Source organism: Acinonyx jubatus, chromosome A2, assembly GCF_027475565.1.
Source record: "Acinonyx jubatus isolate Ajub_Pintada_27869175 chromosome A2, VMU_Ajub_asm_v1.0, whole genome shotgun sequence".
Taxonomy (NCBI): Eukaryota; Metazoa; Chordata; class Mammalia; order Carnivora; family Felidae; genus Acinonyx; species Acinonyx jubatus.
Window position 1 is genome coordinate 136,036,317 of NC_069383.1, and position 23,314 is coordinate 136,059,630.

At 43.5% G+C, this 23,314-nt stretch overlaps 1 protein-coding gene across 17 annotated transcripts in view; it reads left to right on the forward strand.

Annotated features, from left to right (window-relative positions):
* Positions 1–23,314, forward strand: part of CADPS (calcium dependent secretion activator) — a 474,516-nt gene that overhangs the window by 302,269 nt on the left and 148,933 nt on the right. For all 17 annotated transcript variants that reach the window (XM_053219142.1, XM_053219145.1, XM_027039150.2 and 14 more), the window contains exons 10-11: positions 9,557–9,665; positions 17,037–17,249. In XM_053219142.1, coding sequence (XP_053075117.1) covers positions 9,557–9,665; positions 17,037–17,249 — 322 coding nt within the window. The remainder of the gene's footprint in view (positions 1–9,556; positions 9,666–17,036; positions 17,250–23,314) is intronic.

Here is a 23,314-nt window from a genome sequence, read left to right on the forward strand (position 1 = left end):
CCTAAGACAAAGTCTGCTCTGAACATTTTCTACCCTTGTATCTCCAGTCAGTGGCCGAATATGAAAGAGAGATCAGTTCAGCTTGGGTCACACGCCCAGCTCTTAGCAGGGGCAGGCCGTGGCACTTTGATTTAACAGTCCCACTGGGCTGTCTCCAGTGCAAAACCAGGATGCCATGACCAGAAGGAGAAATGGATGCTAGGCAAGCAAAAACATCTGGTGTCCTCTCTAAAGAGAAGGCATTATAAATGGAGAGACAAAATGCACCAAAAAATACAGTGCAAGATTATGGAGAGTTCTCCCCATCCAGCACTTCTCACTGGGTAGAGTGGCCTTTCTTGGAATCACTTGTGAGGTTGCCCGGCCTTTCCCAGTAGATTATGTGCTGTCTCAGGGCTGGTTTGGTTTCCAATTTATCTTTGTGTCCTTCCCTCTTTCCCCCGCCACACACATACACATCGTCTAGCTCAGTACCTGGCATGGGCATCCAGGACATGTTTGGTGGAATAAAGAAGGAAAAGAAAGAGAGAGAAGAAGGACCTAGGCTAGGCTTCAAGTGGTTCTGAGAAAGGAAAGATCAAACGGCCTGGAGAGTGGCCGGTGGCAGCTTCCCAGAGGAAGCGGGACAGGTGGCCCTCTCACCATGATACACAATCTCCCCTCCTCCTCTGAGCTATTGGTCCACTGGACACATGACTTTTCTCTGAAAATCTTTGAAATGATGACGTACTTAGGAGAAATGGCTGACCTCTCGCTTTGCAAGCGATTTCAGAGGGAAAAAAACTCTTCAGGAAAAAAAACACGAGGAAATGTGCCCAAATTATCAGTGAAGCCTGTCTGTACAATATGTACTGAACTGAAAAGGAGAGAATGATTGTTTTAGGCGGTATAACTGGAACACAGACATCTCGGGGCCTTCACGCTGAGCTTTCTACCACGAGAAGACATGAATCGCACAGTCGCTAAAAGCCAAGTTCCGCGCTCACATGTGAAAATCAGCAGAGGGCATACATAGCCCGTGTAAAGGTCCACATCTTTCCTGGACAGCTGAAGAGAACACTTTCGGGATTTCAGTAGGTTTCACTTACACATGATTCTCATAACTTTCAAGAGCCATTGAGGTGCGTTGGGGACGTCGATCGTCCAAACATAACCTTCAGTTCCAACTTAAATCAGATTCCTCCCTTAACAACCTCTGTGGCCAACACAGGTGACATGACAGCCCACTGTCACAGAGCCCTGTTCACGGCAACAATGTCTAAAAGCAGTTTGATCCTACCTAGAAAATATTGCATTGTCTTTGGATTCTTCCCACTTTTTCTCCTCCATTGTTTAAGTGACCACATTTGCAAGTGTTTTATCACAATGATAACCCAAAAGCTCACCCCCTTTGAAACAACCCCAGTGCCACCATAGTTGCAAGAGCGCCAGGTCTGGCCCAGTTCAAGGGAAGCAAAATCTCTGAGGCTGCTGGAAGAGAAGGATGATGGGACGAGTAGTAACAATCAGCACCCAAGAGCTGCATGCCATGTTGATTTCAGTCACAGGTATAAACGATCACCAGTTTCTTTTTAGCCACCAAACCCTGCCATCGAAACTCAAAATGCAGAAGGGAAACCAGAAGAACCCACTCTGGCCAAATGTGGGGATGGGTGAAGGAGCTGGGGAGGGAAGCAGATTCCCCTCAGCCTGCCCCCCACTCCCCAGGCAGCCTTGGAACAAGCTTCAAGGACATCAGCGTGCAAACCACACATAGGAAGTATATGCTACTCGAGTGACTTACTGAATATTTCTTCCTTTCTACTCACGTTAGGTCTCGGGAAGTATTTTTACAGAGAGTTTGTAATACATGATTCCCAACACAAATATGAATTCCATTAAATTTAATTTCAAGGAAAACAGTGCGGAAAACCTAAGAGGAAGAGAACACACCCAACACCAGTCTCCTCAAAATCCTCTCCCCTCCCACCCCCAGCTCTCCTCCCCCCACCCCATCACACATACAGACAAGCACATAGAGTCTACATTTTTGTCTGTAATGAAGAACTATTAAAATTCACCCTAAATGAGATTTCCTTTTAGTGTTACTACTTTGGGGGAACCAAAAGATAGATTGTAGATGGACTTCCTACTAGCCAGGGACAAAGGGTATCCTCAGAGGGCTTCTGTACCAAAGCAGCGATTCCCATTTCTCAGGACTGAGACTAAAATCAGAATGGATGTGGCTGGACGCTGCCCCCAACCTGGGGAGTTCTGTGCCACAGACTTAAGTCTTCCTATGCAATGAGATGGTGTTCTCCAGTACAGGCCCGGACCACCAGCTCTGGGTACTATTTAAAATCCACATCCCAGAGCTCCTGGGTGGCTCAGTAGGTTAAGCATCTGACTTCGGCTCAGGTCATGATCTCACCGTTCATGAGTTCAAGTCCTGTATCAGGCTCTGCACTGATTGCTGAGAGCCTGGATCCTGCTTCGAATTCTGTGCTCTCTTCTCTCTCTGATCCTTCCCCGCTCATGCTCTGTCTCTCTCCCTCTCAAAAATAAATAAACATTAAAAAATAAAATCCACATCCCAAGTGCCATCCAGAAGGTTCTGATTCAGTAGGTCTGGCATAAGACTGGGGAACCTGTGTGTTACAAGCACACCAGGAGATACCGTTGCTGGTTACCCAGAGACTACCTTTAAAGAATTATTGCCTCAGTGGTCGTTGTCCTTTTTAAAGCAAAGGCTCCTGGGGTGCCTGGGTGGCTTAGTCGGTTAAACGTCCAGCTTCAGCTCAGGTCATGATCTCACAGCTCATGGGTTTGAGCCCCACATTGGGCTCTGTGCTGACAGCTCAGAGCCTGGAACCTGCTTCACCTTCTGTGTCTCCCTCCCTCTCTGTCCCTCCCCCACTTGCACTCGGTCTCTCTCAAAAATAAATAAACATTTAAAAACTTAAATAAATAAACAAACAAACAAATAAAAAGCAAAAGCTGCCGTCCCCTTTAGACCACACCATCTCAGAGTTTATGCCCCCATGGAGCTGAGCATCAGAATATCGATACAGATGATTATATGCAAATGACATGAGAAAGCTTCCTCAGCCATGTTCCTTTAAGTTCCAATAGATGTCTCAAAAACATGGCTGCAAACTCTAACTGAAAGAGTAAGGGGAAATGAGTCCTCAGCACCCCAAGTCAAGAAGTTGCTGGTAAATTCATTCTAAACCCTGGAAGCCATGGGAAGAACCAAACACACTGGTTACCATTGTTAGGAACTCTGACCAAACCAATGCTAATGATAAAGGTGCCAATTCCATAGAGCCCTCCCTAGAGCTCTCCAGCTTGGGTGTGTAAGGGGAGGAATGGAAGTGGCCAACTCATCACCCAGACCAGGCTAGGAAGTCTCATCACTATGATCCTTTTAGTTTAAAAATATTTTTACTAAAAATATAAGATAAGATAAAATACAATACAATACAATAAAAATATTTTTCTTCTATGCCCAAAAGACTTCAGGTCAGAATCACTTTTTGATTGGTCTTCAGCAACGTATTTCTGAGCCATTTTTTCCCTGTCTAGCACCATACAAACCATAATATTATGTGGCTCTTCTAATAATGCTGACAGTTGCTCATATTTGTATGGCCTCTTAGACTTTGCAAAGTGTTCATCAAGTTGGTCTTTACAACCTTTCTGTAATACAATGAAGACAAGTCTTAACCCATCTCATATTTGAGGAAAGTGAGGCTCAGAGTGGTTAAGTGACGTGCCCATGGTCAACAGCTAATAGGCAGCCAATGTGAAACCTAACACAGGTCTTCTGACTCCAAATACTTTCCATGATTCCTAGCACTTGATGGGACCAGTCCCCAAGAGACTTATGCCTATACAATGTTCTAGAATTAAATTACCTTGCATCAGACAGAACCAGTGCTACCGTATTGCTGATTCCCTATGTATAATATAAAAACTAAAAACTCTGCTCTAGCTTTTAGAAAAATCACTAAATCTGAAAAGGATAAAATATTGTCTGATAATGTAAAGTGCCTTGGAATATAGTAGTTGTCGCTCAGGAAACCATATTAAATAAGTCAACCCCACAAATGAATTGTAAGACTGGGGCTCCTGGGTGGCTCAGTCTGTTGAGCGTCCGACTTCAACTCAGGTCATGACCTCGCGGTTCACAAGTTCAAGCCCCAGGTCAGGCTCTGTGCTGACAGTTCAGAGCCTGGAGCCTGTTTCAGATTCTGTGTCTCCCCTCTCTCTGCCTCTCCCCCACTCGCACTCTCTTTCTTAAAAATAAATAAACATTAAAAAAACTTTTTTTAATGAATTCTAAGACCTATAAGTAGTTGAGTGATTTTTAACTCTCTGTCCATTTTTCCCACTCAAATTTACAGTTGCCTTAAAGAACATATGTATTTATATTCTGGTTGCAAATGACACCAACCAAATTAGCTTAAGTTTTAAAGTGGGAAGAATTGTATTGGTTAGTTAATTAAATTAGCAATTGAATAAAGACTCTTCTGGCAAGGCTAGGTCCAGGGCTCAGGCAAAGCCATCACGGCTTTGAGCCTCTATCATTACCATCTCTTGATTGTGTTTTCTGATGAGCAGGTATCACCCTCAAACAACATTCTCTCCCTGCAGAATACTGGGAAGGGTCAGGATTTACACCAGTTTAGCAGCCCCAGAAGAAAGAAAGCTTTTCTTCTCAGTAGTTCATTGAGCTTTTATTGGCCCTTGTGGTCATGTGCTCATCTCCCTACCAATCACTGTAGCCAGGGAGATGTGATGCTGATTGGCTAGGTCGGGCTGTATGTCCCACCCACCCTACCTCCGGCTAGAGGGGCAAATACCCCTACAGGAGCCATATAGTAGACTGAAAGTGGGAAAGATGGTGATTTCGTCTAGTAAAATCAGCATTCAGCTACCAGAGAAATTAATACTCTGTATTCAAACATAAGAAATGTTCCACAGTTGTTATCATCGGCTCCATTTAATGAAAATGAAACTGAGTCCCAGCAGAGTTAACTGAATTACCCCAGGTCACACACACCTAGAAAATAGCTGATCTGAGCATCACATCCAGGTCTGTATAGCTCCAAAACCTGTTCTCCCTCTACTCCACCAGGTGGCCTTCATGTTAACGTCAATCAGGAGTCTAGGATTTAGACTCTGTGACCCTTCATTTACAACCAAGTCACGTTAAAAATGGTCCTGAGGCGCCTGGCTGGCTCAGTCTGCTTGATATTGAGGTTGTTAGTTTGAACCCCAAATTGGGCATAGAGATTACTTAAAAATAAATATTTTTTGGAGGCACCTGGGTGGTTCAGCCAGGTGAGCTCTGACTCTTGATTTTGGCTCAGGTCATGATCTCGGGGTTTGGTTTGTGGGTTCAAGCCTCGCCTCCAGCTCTGGGCTGACAGCAGAGCCTGCTTGGGAGTCTCTCTTTCTCCCTCTTTCTCTGCCCCTCCCCCATTCTCTCTCTCTCTGTCTCTCTCTCTCTCTCTTCTCTTTCTCTCTCTCTCTCTCAAAAATGAATAAACTTTTGTTTAAAAAATAAAAAGATTTTTAAGTTGAGCATATTTTAAAAATAAAATAAAAATGGTCGTTGGTCCCAGGAATTCTATTCTTCGTATCGTAAAAATTTCTACATCTTCAGATCTTGGCTCCATCAGTCAGTGCTTCCTCATGAAAACTTTTCCGTGGCCACCCTACTAGACCAAATTCCTAAGCTCTTATAGTACCATATATCTCCTTTTAAAATACTTGTCCCCATTAAAGTTACACATTTCTGAGGTAATGTGATTAATGTCTGCCTTCACACTAGGCAAGAGAGCAGAAGTCATATCTGTTTAATACATCTATATATTCCTTGCACCAAACGTATTACCTAAGGATTTGTTAAATGAATGAATGAATCTACCATAAATAAAAACTCTTTTCTAAAATGGATGTATGTGAACTTTGGGCAAGGGCGAGTGACCGGGGTTCAGTAAAAATAACAGCTGAGGCATTCATAAGAAATGATGGTAAAGGCAAGAAGGGGGGGGGGTGGCTAGACAAAATGTATTCTGTCTTTAGTCGTATGTGCAAGGACTTAAGTCTTCAAGGGATAATGGGGTGAAGGAGAAGGGAGAGTCCAAGGAAAAGAAAGCACTGACCCTTTCATCTCGTATCTGAGTGCTAATTGTTAAATATACCTGAAAGTCAGGGACTGAAAGTTTCTGGACAGTTCCTGTATATTAAAACAATGGTTCTCAAGCTTCAGTGTGCTTTAAGAAATATCTAGAGCAGTTATGAAAAAAATCAATCCCTGAGACCCAGCCTGACCTGAGATTCTGTTGTTCTGTCTTTTTTTTTTTTTAATTTTTTTTCAACGTTTATTTATTTTTTTGGGACAGAGAGAGACAGAGCATGAACGGGGGAGGGGCAGAGAGAAAGGGAGACACAGAATCGGAAACAGGCTCCAGGCTCCGAGCCATCAGCCCAGAGCCTGACGCGGGGCTCGAACTCACGGACCGCGAGATCATGACCTGGCTGAGGTCGGACGCTTAACCGACTGCGCCACCCAGGCGCCCCATGTTCTGTCTTAAAGAATATACATATTTATAACTGATACCCCACCCTCCCATACGCATGCTCTAATGAAAGTGGCCTCAGCCCACTCTTTAAGAAACGCTGTTAATAAACCGTTTCCTAGTTTAAATAGTGTCTGAAAATACGTTGAGGGTGGCTGTGTAAATTGGAGGTCCAGCCACCTATAAACAAACCTTGAAGGCTGTACCCTCAGAAGTCCCAACAGCCCATCTGGTCCCACGATTCCATATGAAGGTATGCACCAGGTGAAAATTCCAAAGATGTAAACGTTGCAGTCCTGTAGCCTTTCTCTCCAAAGGGCACTTTCAGATGTCTGCGGGTCATTTCCGATCATTGGGTCTCTGTTTTCTGTTGTTCTGGGCCAGCCGCTGTGGCAGGGGTGGCCAACTCTCTGACTTGTGACATTCTAGGTCTTTCTGTGCCATCATTACACGAGTGCTCACCATCTCATTAAGTTCTTATCAAAATTCAGTTTAAAGAGAATTTTACTGAGGCAGAGAAACATTCATTTCATTGGCAATGCCTTTCACTTAGTGATGTCTTGTAGAAGCTTAAAAAAAAAAAAAAAAGCAAAACATTCCCAAACCTTTTGCTATTCCCCCACCCTTCCAACACGCTAGAAAAACTGAGGTGCCCCCTCACATTTGCAAAAATTGGAATTTCTTCTTCCGGCCTTTACTTCCTAAAGTAAGTCACCAGGTTCCCAATTAAAATGCTTCTTCTAATAAACCGATTCTAGTTTCTATTAGCTCGAAGTTTGTCAGGACAACTTCTGCAGTATTACCAGAAGAGGGCAGCAGAGCACAGCGCTCCAGGAAGCAGGCACCTGAAATAGAACAGGGACATCAAAAACCCAAGGTGTGTAGCAATAGTAAATGCATGAATCTTGAAGTGACGCCCTTCTGTTGTGATATTTTTCTGATCTCAAGTTAGCGTCTGCGACGCTCTGGCTAATAATCACGTTAACAAACTACATCATCTCTTGTGTTGCCAGAGACAGGTAAAAATCACTGTGGAACCGTTCTGGCAATATGTATGGTCAGTCTCATGCTGGGGACCCGGGAGATCATTTATTCAGACAAGCAATGAGTTGGAAAGGTCTGGTGCTGTGCTTAGGGTAACATGTAAATTTGGAAACCCCCCCCCCCCCAGAATATCTTTATTAGATTATACATACTTGACTTTTTAGAACCAATCAGACTCAATCGGCCAATGCCCTTTGTATGGTAGACTTTGTTTATAAGGAGGCAAATATAACCAAGACGTTTGGCTCCCTAGGCTTACCTTCAATGGATTTATAATCTAGTAGGCAATTATACCTACTCAACTACTCTATATTAGAACGGTAGCAGTAAATGCAAGGAAGCTGCTTATTTAAATGTATAGATTGAGCATTTGTTATGTGATTGTCACACATAGTATGTAAAGATCTTTATTGCTCAGTTAATCCCCCCAGCAACAGTAAGATGCAAGTAAAATACGGACGAGGATGCTGAGACTTAGGTAGGTGAAGCTTATCAGAGCTGGGATGGACCCCTTGGCTAATGTGACCCCCACGCTTGCCCTAGAAGAGATGCTGTTGGTTATTCTGCTTATTGCAAAGAATAATGAATGTCCACTTATGAAAATACTCTTAGTGATCTGGCCTTCTGTTTTCCTTGAAGTCCCTCAAGGCCTTGCCATATAAGGAACAGGTTCTGCAAACCATATATATGCATTGTGAAGAAAGTTTTCACTAGGAACCAACAGAGGGCAGCAGTAGATAAACCAGTCACAGTCCTTTATCTGCCATTAGGACCTTCAGGCCCCAGAGGATGTGGGAGATGGGTGATGGATGGGTACAGGGCTGGAGAGCACCAATTTCTAATTGCCATTAAAAAAAAAAAAACAAAACGATCTCACCATGGAGGAGGCTAAAAATGTCCCCAGCAGGGATCAAAGTTCACTTAGAAAATGTCTCTCTTAATAAAGGGAACTAAGAGATAAGGGATGTGGCACTCCTTCTCCAAGACGTTTGACATTGTGGATGGTAAATAGGCCCACAAGCTTTTAGCCCAAACCCTGAGGGGTGCTTGCTCTCCCACAGGCACCTTGCAAATGAGCCCAATGCAGAATTGCTAGGTTTCCGTGCTGGGTCTACGCACACCATGGCGACAGGGTCCTGAAGGCCGGCCTGCAGCTGTGGAGCCCTCGCCCGGCATTGGCATAGATGCCCGTGTCACTGGTGAGGGCTGCCCAGGGACAGCGGCCCTGCCATCAGGGACCGAGGCTGGCTCTACTGTGACTGGCACCTAGTGATCAAGGGCTCATTGCTTGTGACAGCATGTCACTTCTGCGCTTGTCTGAGATGTAGGGAGGACTTTGCAAAGCAACCAGAAGCCCTCCTTCCGTGGGAGACGGGAGGGGGGAAACAAAAATGTGTTGGCTTGACTCTGAGAATTGGCTTGCAAAAAATAAAATGGTAACAAGAAATAGTTGGGGCATTAGCAAACGAGCGTCTGGTCCCTAACTGCTGACCACAAGGCCTGTACGAACAGGGCAGTCTCAGCCAGGGCCAAGGTTACATTAGGTAAAACCTATAAAATTTCCACTATTTGACCAGTTTTGAGCTACAGAAATGGCAATTTGCGTGTGGCTTAGCCCATTAAAATAACAAACAGCAATAATAACTTCTAGCTTTTATCAAGCACTTGGTGTCAGGAATAAATTCTAAGTCCATTCCACACGTGAACTCATTCAGCTCTCACAATAAGCCAGTGGGGAGGTAGGTCCTCACATTATATCCCAGTCTACACGTGGGGTAACAAAGTGTGAGTAACTTGCTCTAACTCACACAACCAGCGGGTAGCAAACCTCAACCTGAACCCAGCTACGAAGTACAGGGTCTCAGGGACAAGGACATGGTTGACGGGAGAGGGTTTCTTCAGGGACCAAGGTAACAACCTGACGATCTGCTTTTCCTTCCCAGGTCAGTCAATACACGTTTGCTATGTGCAGTTATCGGGAGAAAAAAGCGGAGCCTCAGGAGCTTCTACAGCTGGATGGCTACACTGTGGACTACACCGACCCCCAGCCAGGTACCCACCCACCCTCCAGGCTCTGCACCCACAGAACTCTCCCCTGACACCAGTCACGGGTCAACTCACATTTCCTGAGCGCGTCCTCTGTGCCGAGCACTAAGCCGACTTACTAGGTCTTACACGTGACCAGGACAGCCACAGGCCCTGATCTTATGGAGTTTCCATCCCGGTTAAGTGAACGCCGTCTCAATCAAGGGCTTTGGTTTTACCCAACGGATCTTCATAAAAGCAAACAGAAAACATAATACATTTTTCTTTTCCATAGCTGTGGCATTGGAAACGTGCACTCCACCTAGAATGCTACAAAGGACATGACTGAATGGGGAGTCCTATCGGTGCCCTCAGGACTATGTGTGTGTATGTCAGTGTGTGTTGTTTTTCACCAGTGATGTGTGGGCCTGGCAGGGTCTGAGTCTCCACGTATAAGGGAGCCCATCCTGCGTATCTCTGTCTGGTAACTACAATTCAGGGGTAGCTGATGGCACTTGAAAAGAAAGCCCTTCTTTCCTAAGAAGATACCAGTCCCCCAGCATAGACACCCCAGCTCCTAGCCTTATGTAACTAAAAGAACCACACAAATGGTAGTATTTCTCATAAGTTCTACATCCTGCCCCCTCACACCTCTTCCCCTCCCCCCATTTTATCTTGTTTCCCGGGGCGAAAAAAATGAATAAAAATCAGCCTCAAAGAACCTTCAAAATGGGGGGGGGGGTGCGAAATCATTTCAGCATATTAATGAACAACAAGCACCAACAGCCCTCTCCCAGAGAAGTTTATTTTTATGCCAAATCTGCACAAGGGAAACATTTCCAACCATACTGCTTTATTTGGCCCAAAACCTTTTTTTCTACTCCCATATTGCTCTTCCACATGCAACAAAATACACATAAAAGAAAAACAGAGTTTGAGAAAAGATAGGATGTTAACCTGAAAAGGTGCGGCGTGGGAAGGCCCAGCCCGCCTCGGAAAATGAGCACCTTCAGAATAGCCACCCTGAGTAATTTGGACCAACGCCCACCTCCCGCCTTGGTAATCTGCTTCGGGCCAGAGCGTGATAGGGAGCTGACCACGGAAGGCGAATATTTCCGCCTGGAAAGCCTTCCTAGTGAATGGAGACTACGGGTTTGAAACAGTTGCACGCATCTCACTGAAAGGATGTGGCTCCTGCGTTAAGAAACCAGCCTCACGGGTTCTGTGATAGTCTGCATTCTTCTCAAACCATCGAGTTCCCTTGAGAAAAATAGATTCCAACTTTCGAGAGACCTGCGTTTTCCAGCGGGAGGCGAAAGGGCCCCACCTGAGAAGGAAATACACTAGCATTTTCTTCTGACAGTAATTCCTTCCGCGCCCGTTCATTGCTCCTTTCTCCCACACGGTTGCATTTGGACCTTACACAATCCCACCAAGGAGACAGGACCAGGATCATCTTTCCCATTTTGAAAAGAGAGAAAAAGAGCTGGAACTCAGGGTCTAGCCCACGTCATTCTTTGGCACTTGCAGGAAAACACAACGATGCGTACCGCTAGAGCAAAGCTCGAATTGTTATTTTAGCCCAGGGAAGCAGAATTCTCTTCCTACACTGGGGAGGGCAGGAACGGAGAGAAAGCTGTTCTGTACACATGCAAAAGTTAGCCGCGCACATATATGCTAAAAGCCTCTTTTCTTTTTTCCACATTGATCCCACGGGATATCATTTATAAATTCCTCCACCAAAGGTGTAAACGGAAAGTAAACGGATTATGTTCTTGAGAATAAGAAGCCACTTCTTTTCTGCTCTTCCGTGTACGAAGTCCTATGTGTTTCCAAAGTGATGTGTGACTGAAAATGGAGATTTAAAGGCTCCCACTTGTCAGAAGAAGTCTAACTCAGAACTGCTTAAAGAGTGCTTGTTAAAAGTAGAAGTTCCTGGGGCGCCTGGGTGGCGCAGTCGGTTAAGCGTCCGACTTCAGCCAGGTCACGATCTCGCGGTCCGTGAGTTTGAGCCCCGCGTCAGGCTCTGGGCTGATGGCTCAGAGCCTGGAGCCTGTTTCCGAATCTGTGTCTCCCTCTCTCTCTCTGCCCTTCCCCCGTTCATGCTCTGTCTCTCTTTGTCCCAAAAATAAATAAATGTTAAAAAAAAAAAAATTAAATAAATAAATAAAAAATAAAAGTCGAAGTTCCTGGGCCCTACTCCTAACCTATGAACCAGAGGGGTGGAAGGCAGAATCCTCATAGTTAATTAAGCAGTGTAGAAGGATCCCTATGTACGGTCCCGCTTGCCAGCTGGAGAGGGAGTCATGCACAATTTAGCCCCTGTCCTCAGAGATTTGAAAATCTCAACTGCCCCCAACAGGTGAGCGTGCAAATGGGGAAGGACATCTGAGTACTTCCTCTTTCTCCTGCTCTTGGCTTTATGCAGTGCGCGGGTGGAGCCAACAGGTGGAGGTTGTTTATGGGGCAGATAGCATCCTAAGGGTGCATGTCCTTGCCTTTGCACCAGCCTCTGATTGAAATGGGCACCTAGACACAAGCCTGTGTGCCCCGTCAACTCTACCTGTTTAGTATCTTTGAAATGTTAATTTGGGGAATTAGTAAATCATTGTGTGTGAATTTTACATACAGGGTGTTCATCTTTACCTAAAAATGGAAAATGCTTCACTTCAACTCTCCCTGGGTATGGTTTGGAGAGTATACAGTGATCTCTCAAGTTCTATGAGATTAAGTAATTACGTCTAAATAAAAGGACATTCCGAATAATTCAACGGCACAATTTAAACAAGCACATCAAGCCTTAGACAACTTTGCCGTTAGGAATAGACTATGTCAGGGCTCCTGGGGGGCTCAGTCAGTCAAGCTCCTGACTCTTGGTTTTGGCTCAGGTCATGATCTCACCATTTGTGAGTTCAAGCCCCTCATTGGGCTCTGTGCTGATGGTGTGGAGCCTACTTGAGATTCTCTCTCTCTCTCTCTCTCTCTCTCTCTGTCTCAAAAATGAATTAATAAACTTTTAGTAAATAAGTAAATAGACCATGTCCATCCAAGCAGTTTGTTGGAACAGCAGCCCCCCTTCCACCCTGCAGGGAACTGGCCACTATTCCCTGCCTGGGCTGCCTCTGTCCTTTCCCAGACGTGTTTTCTCGTTCTTGACAGGTCCATACCTGTGGGGCTGTGCTCCACGTTCTCCTTGAAGTGCCCATGCACTTCCATACGGCACGTCCCACAGATTCCATCCCTGGGAATTGCTCTGCCTGATCTAAAACTCTGCTGCCTCGGAGCATGGGTCAATGTTCACTTTGCTTTCTCCTCCCTTGGGATCCTTTCAGCTGGGTTGCTCTGCTCCCTCCTCACTGTCGTTGGTGTGCCCTTGGTCTCCCATGCTTTCTGGAAAGGCTCTGCTGCTCTCCGCTGCTGTCATTGCCACGGCTTCTGCTGCTTTAGAGATTTCTCCTTGGGTCCCACTCTGTGCACGATGAGGCTTCATTCTGTTGTTAACAACTAATTCTCAGAGAGCTTTTACTGTGCGTCAAGCCACGCTATTCAGCTTTGCAGGAGTATAGCACAAGGGTTACGATCGTTAGCTCTGGAGCCAGACGGTGGGGGGAGAAGCCCAGCGTGGATACTTACAGCCCCATTTTGTGTTCATGGCCTAGTTATCGCCTTCTCTGTGACCATTTCCTCATTTATAAAATGGGAATAATAAGGCTTCCTTCATAGGAAGACCATTGAGAGGATTAAATAAACATCTGAAAACTTCTTAGTATCTTTCCACCTCTACCTCTCCACGGTCCAAAGCAACTCCATGAACTGATGTTTTGATGGTGGCTCCAGGAACACGGCCTCCCAAGCCCAGGAGGGTGGGGATCCAACACCCTGGAGGGTGCGGGTTGGGGCAGGGAAAGTACCCGCCAGTGATGCCTAGCCTGGCATTCACCGGCAGTATCAAAGTGGCTTATCCCAAAAGTTACCATGAGGCTAGGCTGCAGAAGGTCTGTTGACTCACTCTTTCTTTTACCTCCTTAGTGTTCATTTTTCAGGGCTTCGGGCATCCCTCAGAACTCTTCTTTCTTTCCCTTCAAGATTTTCCTTCTTATCATGCCATCCATTCATTTCATCAAGTTTTCCCAGCTTGCTAACTGTATATCATCCTATCCAAATCACCCATTTAAAAACCCTCCATAAGGAATTAGGCAAAATACTCTCTCATAATCATAACTACAAAAAAAGCTTTTGTTAAAAGTGCTGTAGCACTAGACTCTCCATATAAAGAAGTAGCTGCTTATGGTTCTAGAGACCCTGGTAATTCTAAGTGCAGAACTCCCCAACACACACCCACTGTTGCGGAATAGACACCTGAATTAACGTTATCAACACAATGGAGAAGTCTTAATGTCACCAGAAATCTTTTCCATTGGCAAATGTCAAACAGGCTAGTGACTGGGCCTTGTTGGAAACTTGGGGATGCTCTTCCCAAATATTCCCGCTCATTCTCCTCTCCATATTAAACTGAGAGTTTGGAGGATGATGAAAATACGAAGCTTTATTTCCAGCCAGTGACTGGCATATACAGTCTTCTGGACTATGTTGACAGACACGATGTAGCTTTGGTCTGAGCCCAAAGAGGCTTCCACCCACCTCTCTCTGAATTTTAACCTTGAGAAGAGCCTGTGGAAAAAGATGGGTCTGTAGAGCATTCATTCACTCAATAAGTATTCGCTAGATACCTACACTATGCCATGCGCTGTTCTAGGTACTAGGGATACAGCAGTGAACGAAACAGACAAAAACTCCCTGTCCTTATAAAGTTAAGTAAATTACATAGCTTGTTGGAAGGCGATAAGCAAGATAAGAGAGATGGTGACTGAGGGGTAAAGGTCAAGGAGGGACTCAACAAGAATGTGATGTTTGGGCAAAGATATGAAGGAGGTGATGATGTGAATCATGCAGATATCTTGAGGAAGCATGTTCTAGGCACAGGAAGGAGCAAGTGCAAAAGTCTCGAGGTGAGAACATACCTGGAGTGTTCCAGGAACAGCAAGAGATCAAGTGTGGCTCCTGGAAGAACGTGCATGTCTGCACTAAGGATAGAGGAGGAGGAGGAGGAGGAGGAGGAGGAGGAGGAGGAGGAGACAAGGGTAGATGTAGTGGTGGGTCAATTAGTGGAGCCTTGAAGGCCTTGTCAGAACCTAGACTTTTCCTTTGAGCAAAATGAGGAGCAACTGGCTGGTTTTGAGCAGACGAGTGACATGACTCAACTCTCGCTAAACTGATTACTCTGGCTGCCATTGATAATCGACTATAGGGAGTGAGGATGAGGCAGGGCAGATAAGGTGGGAGGCTATTAAAATAGCCCAGGTGAGAGATGAGCATGACTAGATCCAGAGTGAAAGCCCTGGAGGTGGAGGAAGGGGTCAGATTTTGGTATAATGTTCTGAAGGCCGAGCCATCAGAATTCCATTGGAAGTGGGTAGTGCGAGAAAATGAGGAGTCAGAAAGGATCCCAAGGTTGAGGGCTTGAACAGCTAGAGGGGGAGCTCAGCTTTACTGAGATGGAGAAGAGTTTGGGAGAAAGACCAGGAGTTCACTGTTGCATATGATAAGCTTGGGGTGTCTAGTGTCTATCAGATATCCATGTGAAGAAGTCAAGGAAACCATTAGATGTCCAGGTCTGCAGTTCACAGGAGCGGTCCAGGGTGAAGATAGAAATGTAGGGACCATGAGCATATTCATGGTGTTAAGACTGGAAGGCATCATTGAGGAAGAGGAGAAGAGGTCCAAGGACTCAACGCCAGGATGCTACACCATTCACCAGTCAGGAGGAGGAAGAGAAGCCAGCAAACAAGACTGACAAGCAGCAGTCAGGGAGGAAGGAGGAAATTGGGAGACTTGGAACCAAGTGGAGAAAGCGTTTCAAAGAGCATAGAGTGTCAAGTGTGGCTGATATGTCGATGGATAGAATAAAATGTAGACTCTGAACTGATCTTTGGATTCAGTGATGTGGAAGTCATTGGTGACCTTGACAAGTTTCCATGGGGCAGCAGCCTTATTGGAGAAGCTTTAAAGCTGAATGGGAGGAGAAAGACTTTTGTTACTGATGGTGTGGTCCTCAGATCAACACCATCCATCCTCTGGGAGCTTGTTAGGAATACAGGATCTCAGGCTCCTGCCCCAGACCTACCAAATCAGAAGCTGCCTTCTAACAAGATGCCCACAGGATTCACATGTGGGCTACAATTTAAGAACCCACGGTCAGTATGGCTAACATTAACAACTCAGGAAACAACAGATGTTGGCAAGGATGCGGAGAAAGAGGATCTCTTTTGCATGGTTGGTGGGAATGCAAGCTGGTGCAGCCACTCTGGAAAACAGTATGGAGGTTCCTCAAAAAATTAAAAATAGAACTACCCTAATACCTAGCAATTGCACTACTAGATATTTACCCAAGGGATACAGGTATGCTGTTTCGAAGGGGCACATGCACCCCAGTGTTTATAGCAGCACTATCAACAATAGCCAAAGTATGGAAAGAGCCTAATGTCCATCGACAGATGAATGGATAAAGAAGATGTGATATATATACAACGGAGTATTACTCGGCAATCAAAAAGAATGAAATCTTGCCATTTGCAACTACGTGGATGTAACTAGAGGATATTACGCTAACAAAATTAGTCAGAGAAAGACAAATAATCATATGACTTCACTCATATGAGGACTTTAAGATACAAAACAGATGAACACAAGGGAAGGGAAGCAAGAATAATATAAAAACAGGGAGGGGGACAAAACATAAGAGACTCTTAAATATAGAGAACAAACAGAGGATTGCTGGAGGGGGTGTGTCGGGGAGGATGGGCTAAACGGGTAAGGGGCATCAAGGAATCTACTCCTGAAATCATTGTTGCACCATATGCTAACTAACTTGGATGTAAATTTAAAAGAAAAAAGAAAAAAAGAAAAAGAAAAAGAACCCAGGGTACAGATTGCCCTTATGTTGTGAAGAGAATAATTGGAGTAACCGAAGGGAGAGGTGGGGTCAAGAGATGGTTTTTTGGTGGTGGTGGTGGTGGTGGTGGTTTGTTTGTTTCCAAAGATAAGAAAAATAATAGTATGTTTATAGGCAGATATCTACCCAACCAGTAGGCAGCCTGCTTGACACTTCTGTCCCTAGGAAGACAAAGACAGAGACAAGAGCCAGTCTCAGAATGTCTCTTTAACATTATGGCTTCACTCTGTGGCCAAGTGGGTATCAGACTTCCCATCTTAGAGTCCGATAAACTGCTCCTCCCTTCTCTGGCCCGAGGAAAAGCAGTAGAAATGGCCTTTCTTGGGCGCGGTTCTGCCCAGAACATGGTGGCTCAGCTTAGTAGTGTTTATTCCCTTTTATTCCAGGGTTAGAGGGTGGCCGAGCCTTCTTTAATGCAGTCAAAGAAGGAGACACCGTGATATTTGCAAGTGATGACGAACAAGATCGGATCTTGTGGGTCCAAGCCATGTATCGGGCCACTGGGCAGTCACATAAGCCAGTGCCCCCGACCCAAGTCCAGAAACTCAACGCTAAGGGAGGGAACGTGCCTCAGCTGGACGCCCCCATCTCCCAATTTTGTAAGTAAATATGCCATTTGTTAAAAATAGCTCTGTAGAGGAAAGCAAATTTTCCAAAGTTGAATTAGAAAATCTAGTTTTTTTAATGTTAAGGATTCATAAAATTATGTTTGCTGGGGGAAAAAAAAAAAGATTAATTCAGGGGGAAAAAGTTGGAACTAAAATGTTAGATGAAAGTAATTTTAAAGTGCAATACTTGACATTTCCCCCCAAGGACTAAACAGAGGAAAATATATTTTAGGTATATTTTTATCTCTTTGTTTTGGTGAGAGTTTGGAATTCACAGCCAGGCTTGTATTTGTTTGAGTCCTTCAAATATAGTAGGTTATGTACGTCCTTGACTCATTTCTTCCTATTAAAAGTAATTTTAAAATAGGGCTTGATTTGAAGTAAATTTAAAGCTGCAGCTTAGAACCATTTAAAAATAAATGATGACATTATCACATGCAGTGGAAAAAACAAAACAAAAAAAAAAATGGTACCTAAAATCCCATTCTGAGCAAATATATGAGGACCCAGCAATGAAGCTGTTTCTTTAAATGTTGCTGGTTCATTTTCCAGTTCCTTTTCCTCTTACCTCTGTATCCATTTTAACATCTTGCCCTTTTGTCATAACTTTTTGCTACTTAGGAGATTTTTTTTCCCTCTCCCAACACTTCTTATATATGAGGCAAGGTGAAATCCAGCATGCACTTGGAGACATTTATTAAAACAAAGGCAATGGAAACACTGGAAATATAAAGCACCAAATAAAGTAATTCATTTTAGTTACAAACATCAACTATAAATAGAGAGTTGTGCCATACCCCGAATATCAAGTCATTCAGGGATCACTCAGGTACAAGTCATTTTCAGCAATCATCATGATGATTCCTTACTTTAGCATGGAACCTACTCAGTCTAGTTCACAGAGACAACCATCCAGGCCAGGAGACATACAAATGAGGAAGGCAGACGAGGTCCCTGCTCTCAGGATACCTGCATCCCAGCACACAAATCAAAAAAATAAATAAGATAGTTGCAGACATTGAAAAATACAAAGAGAATATAATGCAGTGGTGACTGGGTAGAGAGAGATGATCTGAACTCAAGCCCAAATGATAGGAAGTCAGCTCAAAAATACCTTCCCAGCAGACAGGAAAGCAGGTGCAAAAGCCCACAGCAGAAACTTGGCCTTCAAGGCAGTGGTTCTACATAATCTCTCCCTGTCACTCTTAAGCAAAATATGCATATGATTCAAATGATTTTACAGCTACACAGCTAAAGAGAGGTGAATTTTCTTTCCTGATAGATTCCACTGCCATGTCCATTTCTGTGTTCTTGTAACACTGTTGCTTATGGCAAAAACAAACAAAAACTCTTTTTGGATGAGAAACACTATCCATCAGGTGCTCCAAGGAATTCCTGTCCAGTACCAATGGTTTCTTAAAGAAAGATGTATTATCCATGGAACATTATGGATAATCACACCATCACTATGGGTTTCCATACAGAAAACCCTGAAAGAAGGAGGACGAAGTTGAGGAAGGACATTGGGGTAAGGGACAGCCCTCCTGAACGTAACCACCACCATCTTCCCCACTCTCTTCTTGTTTTCTCTAACATTTGTGACACTTAAGTTTATCTGAGATCAATAAAGAGAGAAGGCAACATCTCTTTCTCTGGGTTTAGTCATGATTTGAGATCAAGCATACCCAATTCTTATTTACTTTGTTTTAAAGAAACACTCCGTGATGGAATCCTTCCTTTCACCCTGCCTGACAGGCTCCATTTTAATAAATTTAGAAACAACACATCCTATCATGTTCCTCTGAAATAGAATTGTGCGCACATCAGGGGAGAAAATTTCTAATTGTAATCACCATCCAAATCAACCTCATAGAACGTGTATCTAAATTCAGTGGTATTTGGAAAATGCTGGTTTTATTTCCAAAGAATCTCAATTTCTTCTGAAGTCATTTCACCTACCTTTCAGTGTTTATGTTCTATCATCTGCCCAGATCAAGAAATCACTGCTTCATTTGTGATTAGCCTCATTTTTTCCTCACTAGGGTAGGAAAGAGGAAGGAATTCAGGAGTAAAATTAAATGGAAACCAGGTACTGATTGAAAAGAAAAAAAAAAAAAAAGACCACCAATGGAGGCTGCTGAAGAGGCAATGAGTGTCTCCTCATGGAAATATGCAGGGGCTCTTGATTAGATTTTCCTCTGTGGGTAAGATTCATTTAGCAAGAAAATTAGAGTGCTAGTCATTAGGCATCAGCAGGAAGATTTAATTGATTGCACAGGAGTTTGATGTATGTCACCACCCTAGTTGACATAGGGAACTTGTATTAAATGGAGAATCCAAAGCAAAATTCTAAGGGTTAGAATATGGGTAATATCATCCCTAGGTAAGCATGGGAGCTAATAGGTAATATCATCCCTAGAGAGCATGGGAGGTAGACTGAGAGATATGTGAGAACGTAACGTAATTCATGCCTCTGGAATTTGTCCGTACCTTGTGGCAGAACCACCTTCTCTAGTGTCTTCTTAATCACTGTTAGGAACAGGGGTTCTCCAAAGGGTGTGAGGCCCTACTACACCTCCAGGTTCTGTAAGAACAAAGCAACCACATTCATCCATGCAGATTGTGCACTTCCTCAGTCTCTTTGCACACAGACAAAAACGTGAATGGTGCCTGTTGAGTTGTGCGGTGCCCAATATGCACAACTGTATACGATGACCCTCTGATAAATGATAGTCCTTACCCGGAGCTTCAATCCAACAGTGTCGAACCCAATAATCCCATAGTTCCCTTACTACTAAAACAGACGCTCAGCACCCCTCCAGATTCTTTCTATCGCTAGGTTAGGCACTTAATAAAAACTGCAGCCAGAGTACCAGCAAGTGAGGCTTCTTTTCCCATAATTTAGCAAAGGAATCCAGTCAGGATTTTAACCGACCCAGCCTTTTGCACCACACCTGAGCATTTGCAGTGAGGGGTATATAACAACAATGCTAAAGATTAAAAAAAAAAAAAAAAGGAATAAGGAACTTTACATTCTGTAGTACTGCCACTGAGTAGTTATGCATAACAACCAAAAACTGGCTGGGGGTTGGAGAATATATCATAATTTTTAGTGGAATCTGCCACAAAATGGGGATTATGTCACAATTACTTTACAGCTACACTTAGTTTGTTAATTTCAAACCATCACTATGAAACAGATCGGGCCTGATCTATGGGTAGCAGTCATACTCACATTGTCGATTCATACTTAGGGTTACCGCCTTACCCAGATTCGCCCACGACTTCCCTGGTTTTAGCTCTGAAAGTTCTGTGTCCCCAGATATTCGTTGGTCCTGGGCAAACTGGGACAGGTTGGTCACCTGGCACTACTAAGCAAGGTTCTAGAAAAATGAAAAACAATCACAGCATAGTACTGAGTAGCAAACTTTGATCCTTCCCTGATATTTGGCTCTCAGTCTAAATTGTCACGTCGCAAACATTCAGGCACCGGTTCTGGAACAAAATGAGTAAAACCAATCAAGTATTGCATTTTAAAAAGGTTTCCTTGACTTCCAAAAGGTAAGGGTCATTGTTAAATACCTAATTCTGTACACAGTTCATCAAATCCAATATCTGTTCAAAATATTTGCCATTCTTGCAAGTGAATAATTTTTAGGAACAACGTTCGAGCGAGTTAACTTTGTAATCACTTTATTAGTATTACTTGGCAAAGGGAAGCTATGGAAAAATGGGAGAGGTTTTTTTGGGTAGAGAAAAATAAACACTCCAGTCTTGTCATGTCGCTGTCTGCTCAAGGGTAACTTGAGAATAGAACATCTTACAGTTTGGGAAGCTTGGGAGTAATTATGAGTTTATTTGGGTCTTTCTAAATTCAGTTTGACAGACTTCTGGGTACAGTTTTTATTTTTTGCAATTTCAAAATGAAAAGACACGTCTAAGAAAGAGTGGAGTGGAGTATTTCCATGGAATTGTAAAAACCGAAGAAAAAAATAGATCCTGCTATTCATTCGTTTGTATGTGACTCTACAATGATCTGGGGAGGGTTCCACCAAACTTTAAAACTTTTTTGTTCTTTTGTGGTTTTTTTGGTGTGTGTTGTCGTTGATTTAATTTTTCCCCTTTCATTTTGGTTACAACGTGAAGAAATGAAGTCAGTGGCTAGCTGTCCAATGTTTTTGAATCAATATGTGCAATGTTCCAATTTTGAAGGCCAATATTGCTCACCTTGGAAACTACGTCCAAATCTGTTGTTGAGGGTTGCCACATTTTATTACACCAAGTGGCCTCTCATTGAGACACCTGATTCCTGTCCAGTCTGTGTTAGAGGAACAGTAACAATCGGTACCTCCGTTCTCATGTGGGGTGGAGGGAGGGGGGATTTTAAGCTTTGCTCTTTGGTCAATGATTACTTGATATATCACTTGAAATGAGTCTCATTTTAATGTCTGTTTCTCAACTAATAACTGTTAATCACATCATACATCCCCAAAGTTGGATGTTTTTGAGAACTGTTCTATTTTTGCTATCACCCTAACAGCCTTCAACAGTTAGTGGGGTCTTGGTAACTGTTGGTTTGGGAGGGAGGGTTGATTTTGGTTTTTGTTTTTATTTTGTATCATTTACGTTTTCTTGTTCAATCTTTGCTCAAACCCAAGAACTTTAGCTGCTAGGTTAGAACTCCTGTCTGCTTTCCTGAGCCTTGTTGCTAGTCTTTATGTTATTCTGGTTTGTTCCTTCTTACCCTGCTAACTTCTAGCTGGACTGAAGGGTAAGTGTTCCCCTATAGCTAGCACAGCTCAGATAATCAGACTAGATTATCTGACACCTGCAATGTGCTTCCTCCCTATCCTCTTAAATCTCCCTCATGTCTAGACTTTGTAGTAAAACTTTTCATGTTATTTTCCTGACCTTAGGTTTGAAATGTAAGCTTCCATACCGAAACTAGGATGCATGTGATGTGTGCATAATTGCCTCCTCTCCTTGGCTTTCATATTGGCATCAAATGATCCTCTGAGTAAAGCCAACCATTAACATCTCCTGATTTTTTTCATTCCAAGAATATTAATTAGCATCACAGCAAAATGGCAAATAATGCCTTTGCTTCATGGAATTTACAGCTACCTGACTGCTTAATGCCTGAAAACAGATCATTTTGCACTCTGATAATGTGGTGTTTCTCCTCTCCCATTCCAAAGATTAGAACGGTCAGCGGTACCTGTGGGGCGGTAGCCGTGGATACCGTAACAAATAGAAAGGTGGGGTAGGAGACCCAAAAAGGTTAGCTGAACAAGATTTCAAGAAAGTGCAGAATACAATTGATAAAGTAAATGCATTATTTGAACACTAAAGAGGTCGTTGTACTTGACTTGAGGGTGTGATCCAAGTAAGACCCACAAGAGGATTCACTTTGAAAGGAGAGCTCTAATACATGGGACTGCCACACACAAAAACAGGAAATTAAGGACGTGATTGAGTCCATATAGTTGATTCACAAAAGCTTCTGAATCACAACCCCCCCCCCCAGAGGGTTTGGACCTCTGGTCTCGAATGTCTCTCCACCAGCCACCCCACCCCCAAGAACAAGGATAGCAATAACTGTTTTGACATCATTTGTATTTGTATTAATTTCTCTTAATATACACCTGTAAGAGAAAAAAGAAACTTTAAAACTTACAAAAACCTTTCTCTTTGCTGAGTTACTGATGAAAGAGAATCTACAATTCTTTTATTCATAGAAGGCAAAGCTGTCCACCCAATGTGTTGAGGGAAGACTTGACCTTAGAAGGAAATAGATAAATCAGTCAAGAGAGCAGGCAAATATGTACTTGAGTATTCTGAATGCTGATTTAGAAACCGTAGGTCATATCATTTCTCCTGCCCATTTAATAACAGTACTTTCTTCTAATTCTTTCTGTTTCTTTAATTTGCTTTCTTTACCCCTCTCTTTCTTTTTTTCTTTTGTTTTGCATAAATGTACCCCTGGCTAGCAGACAGATTTTTTTTTTCACCACTCCAAGCAGATACTTAATTTAACTTTACTTTACTTTACTTTG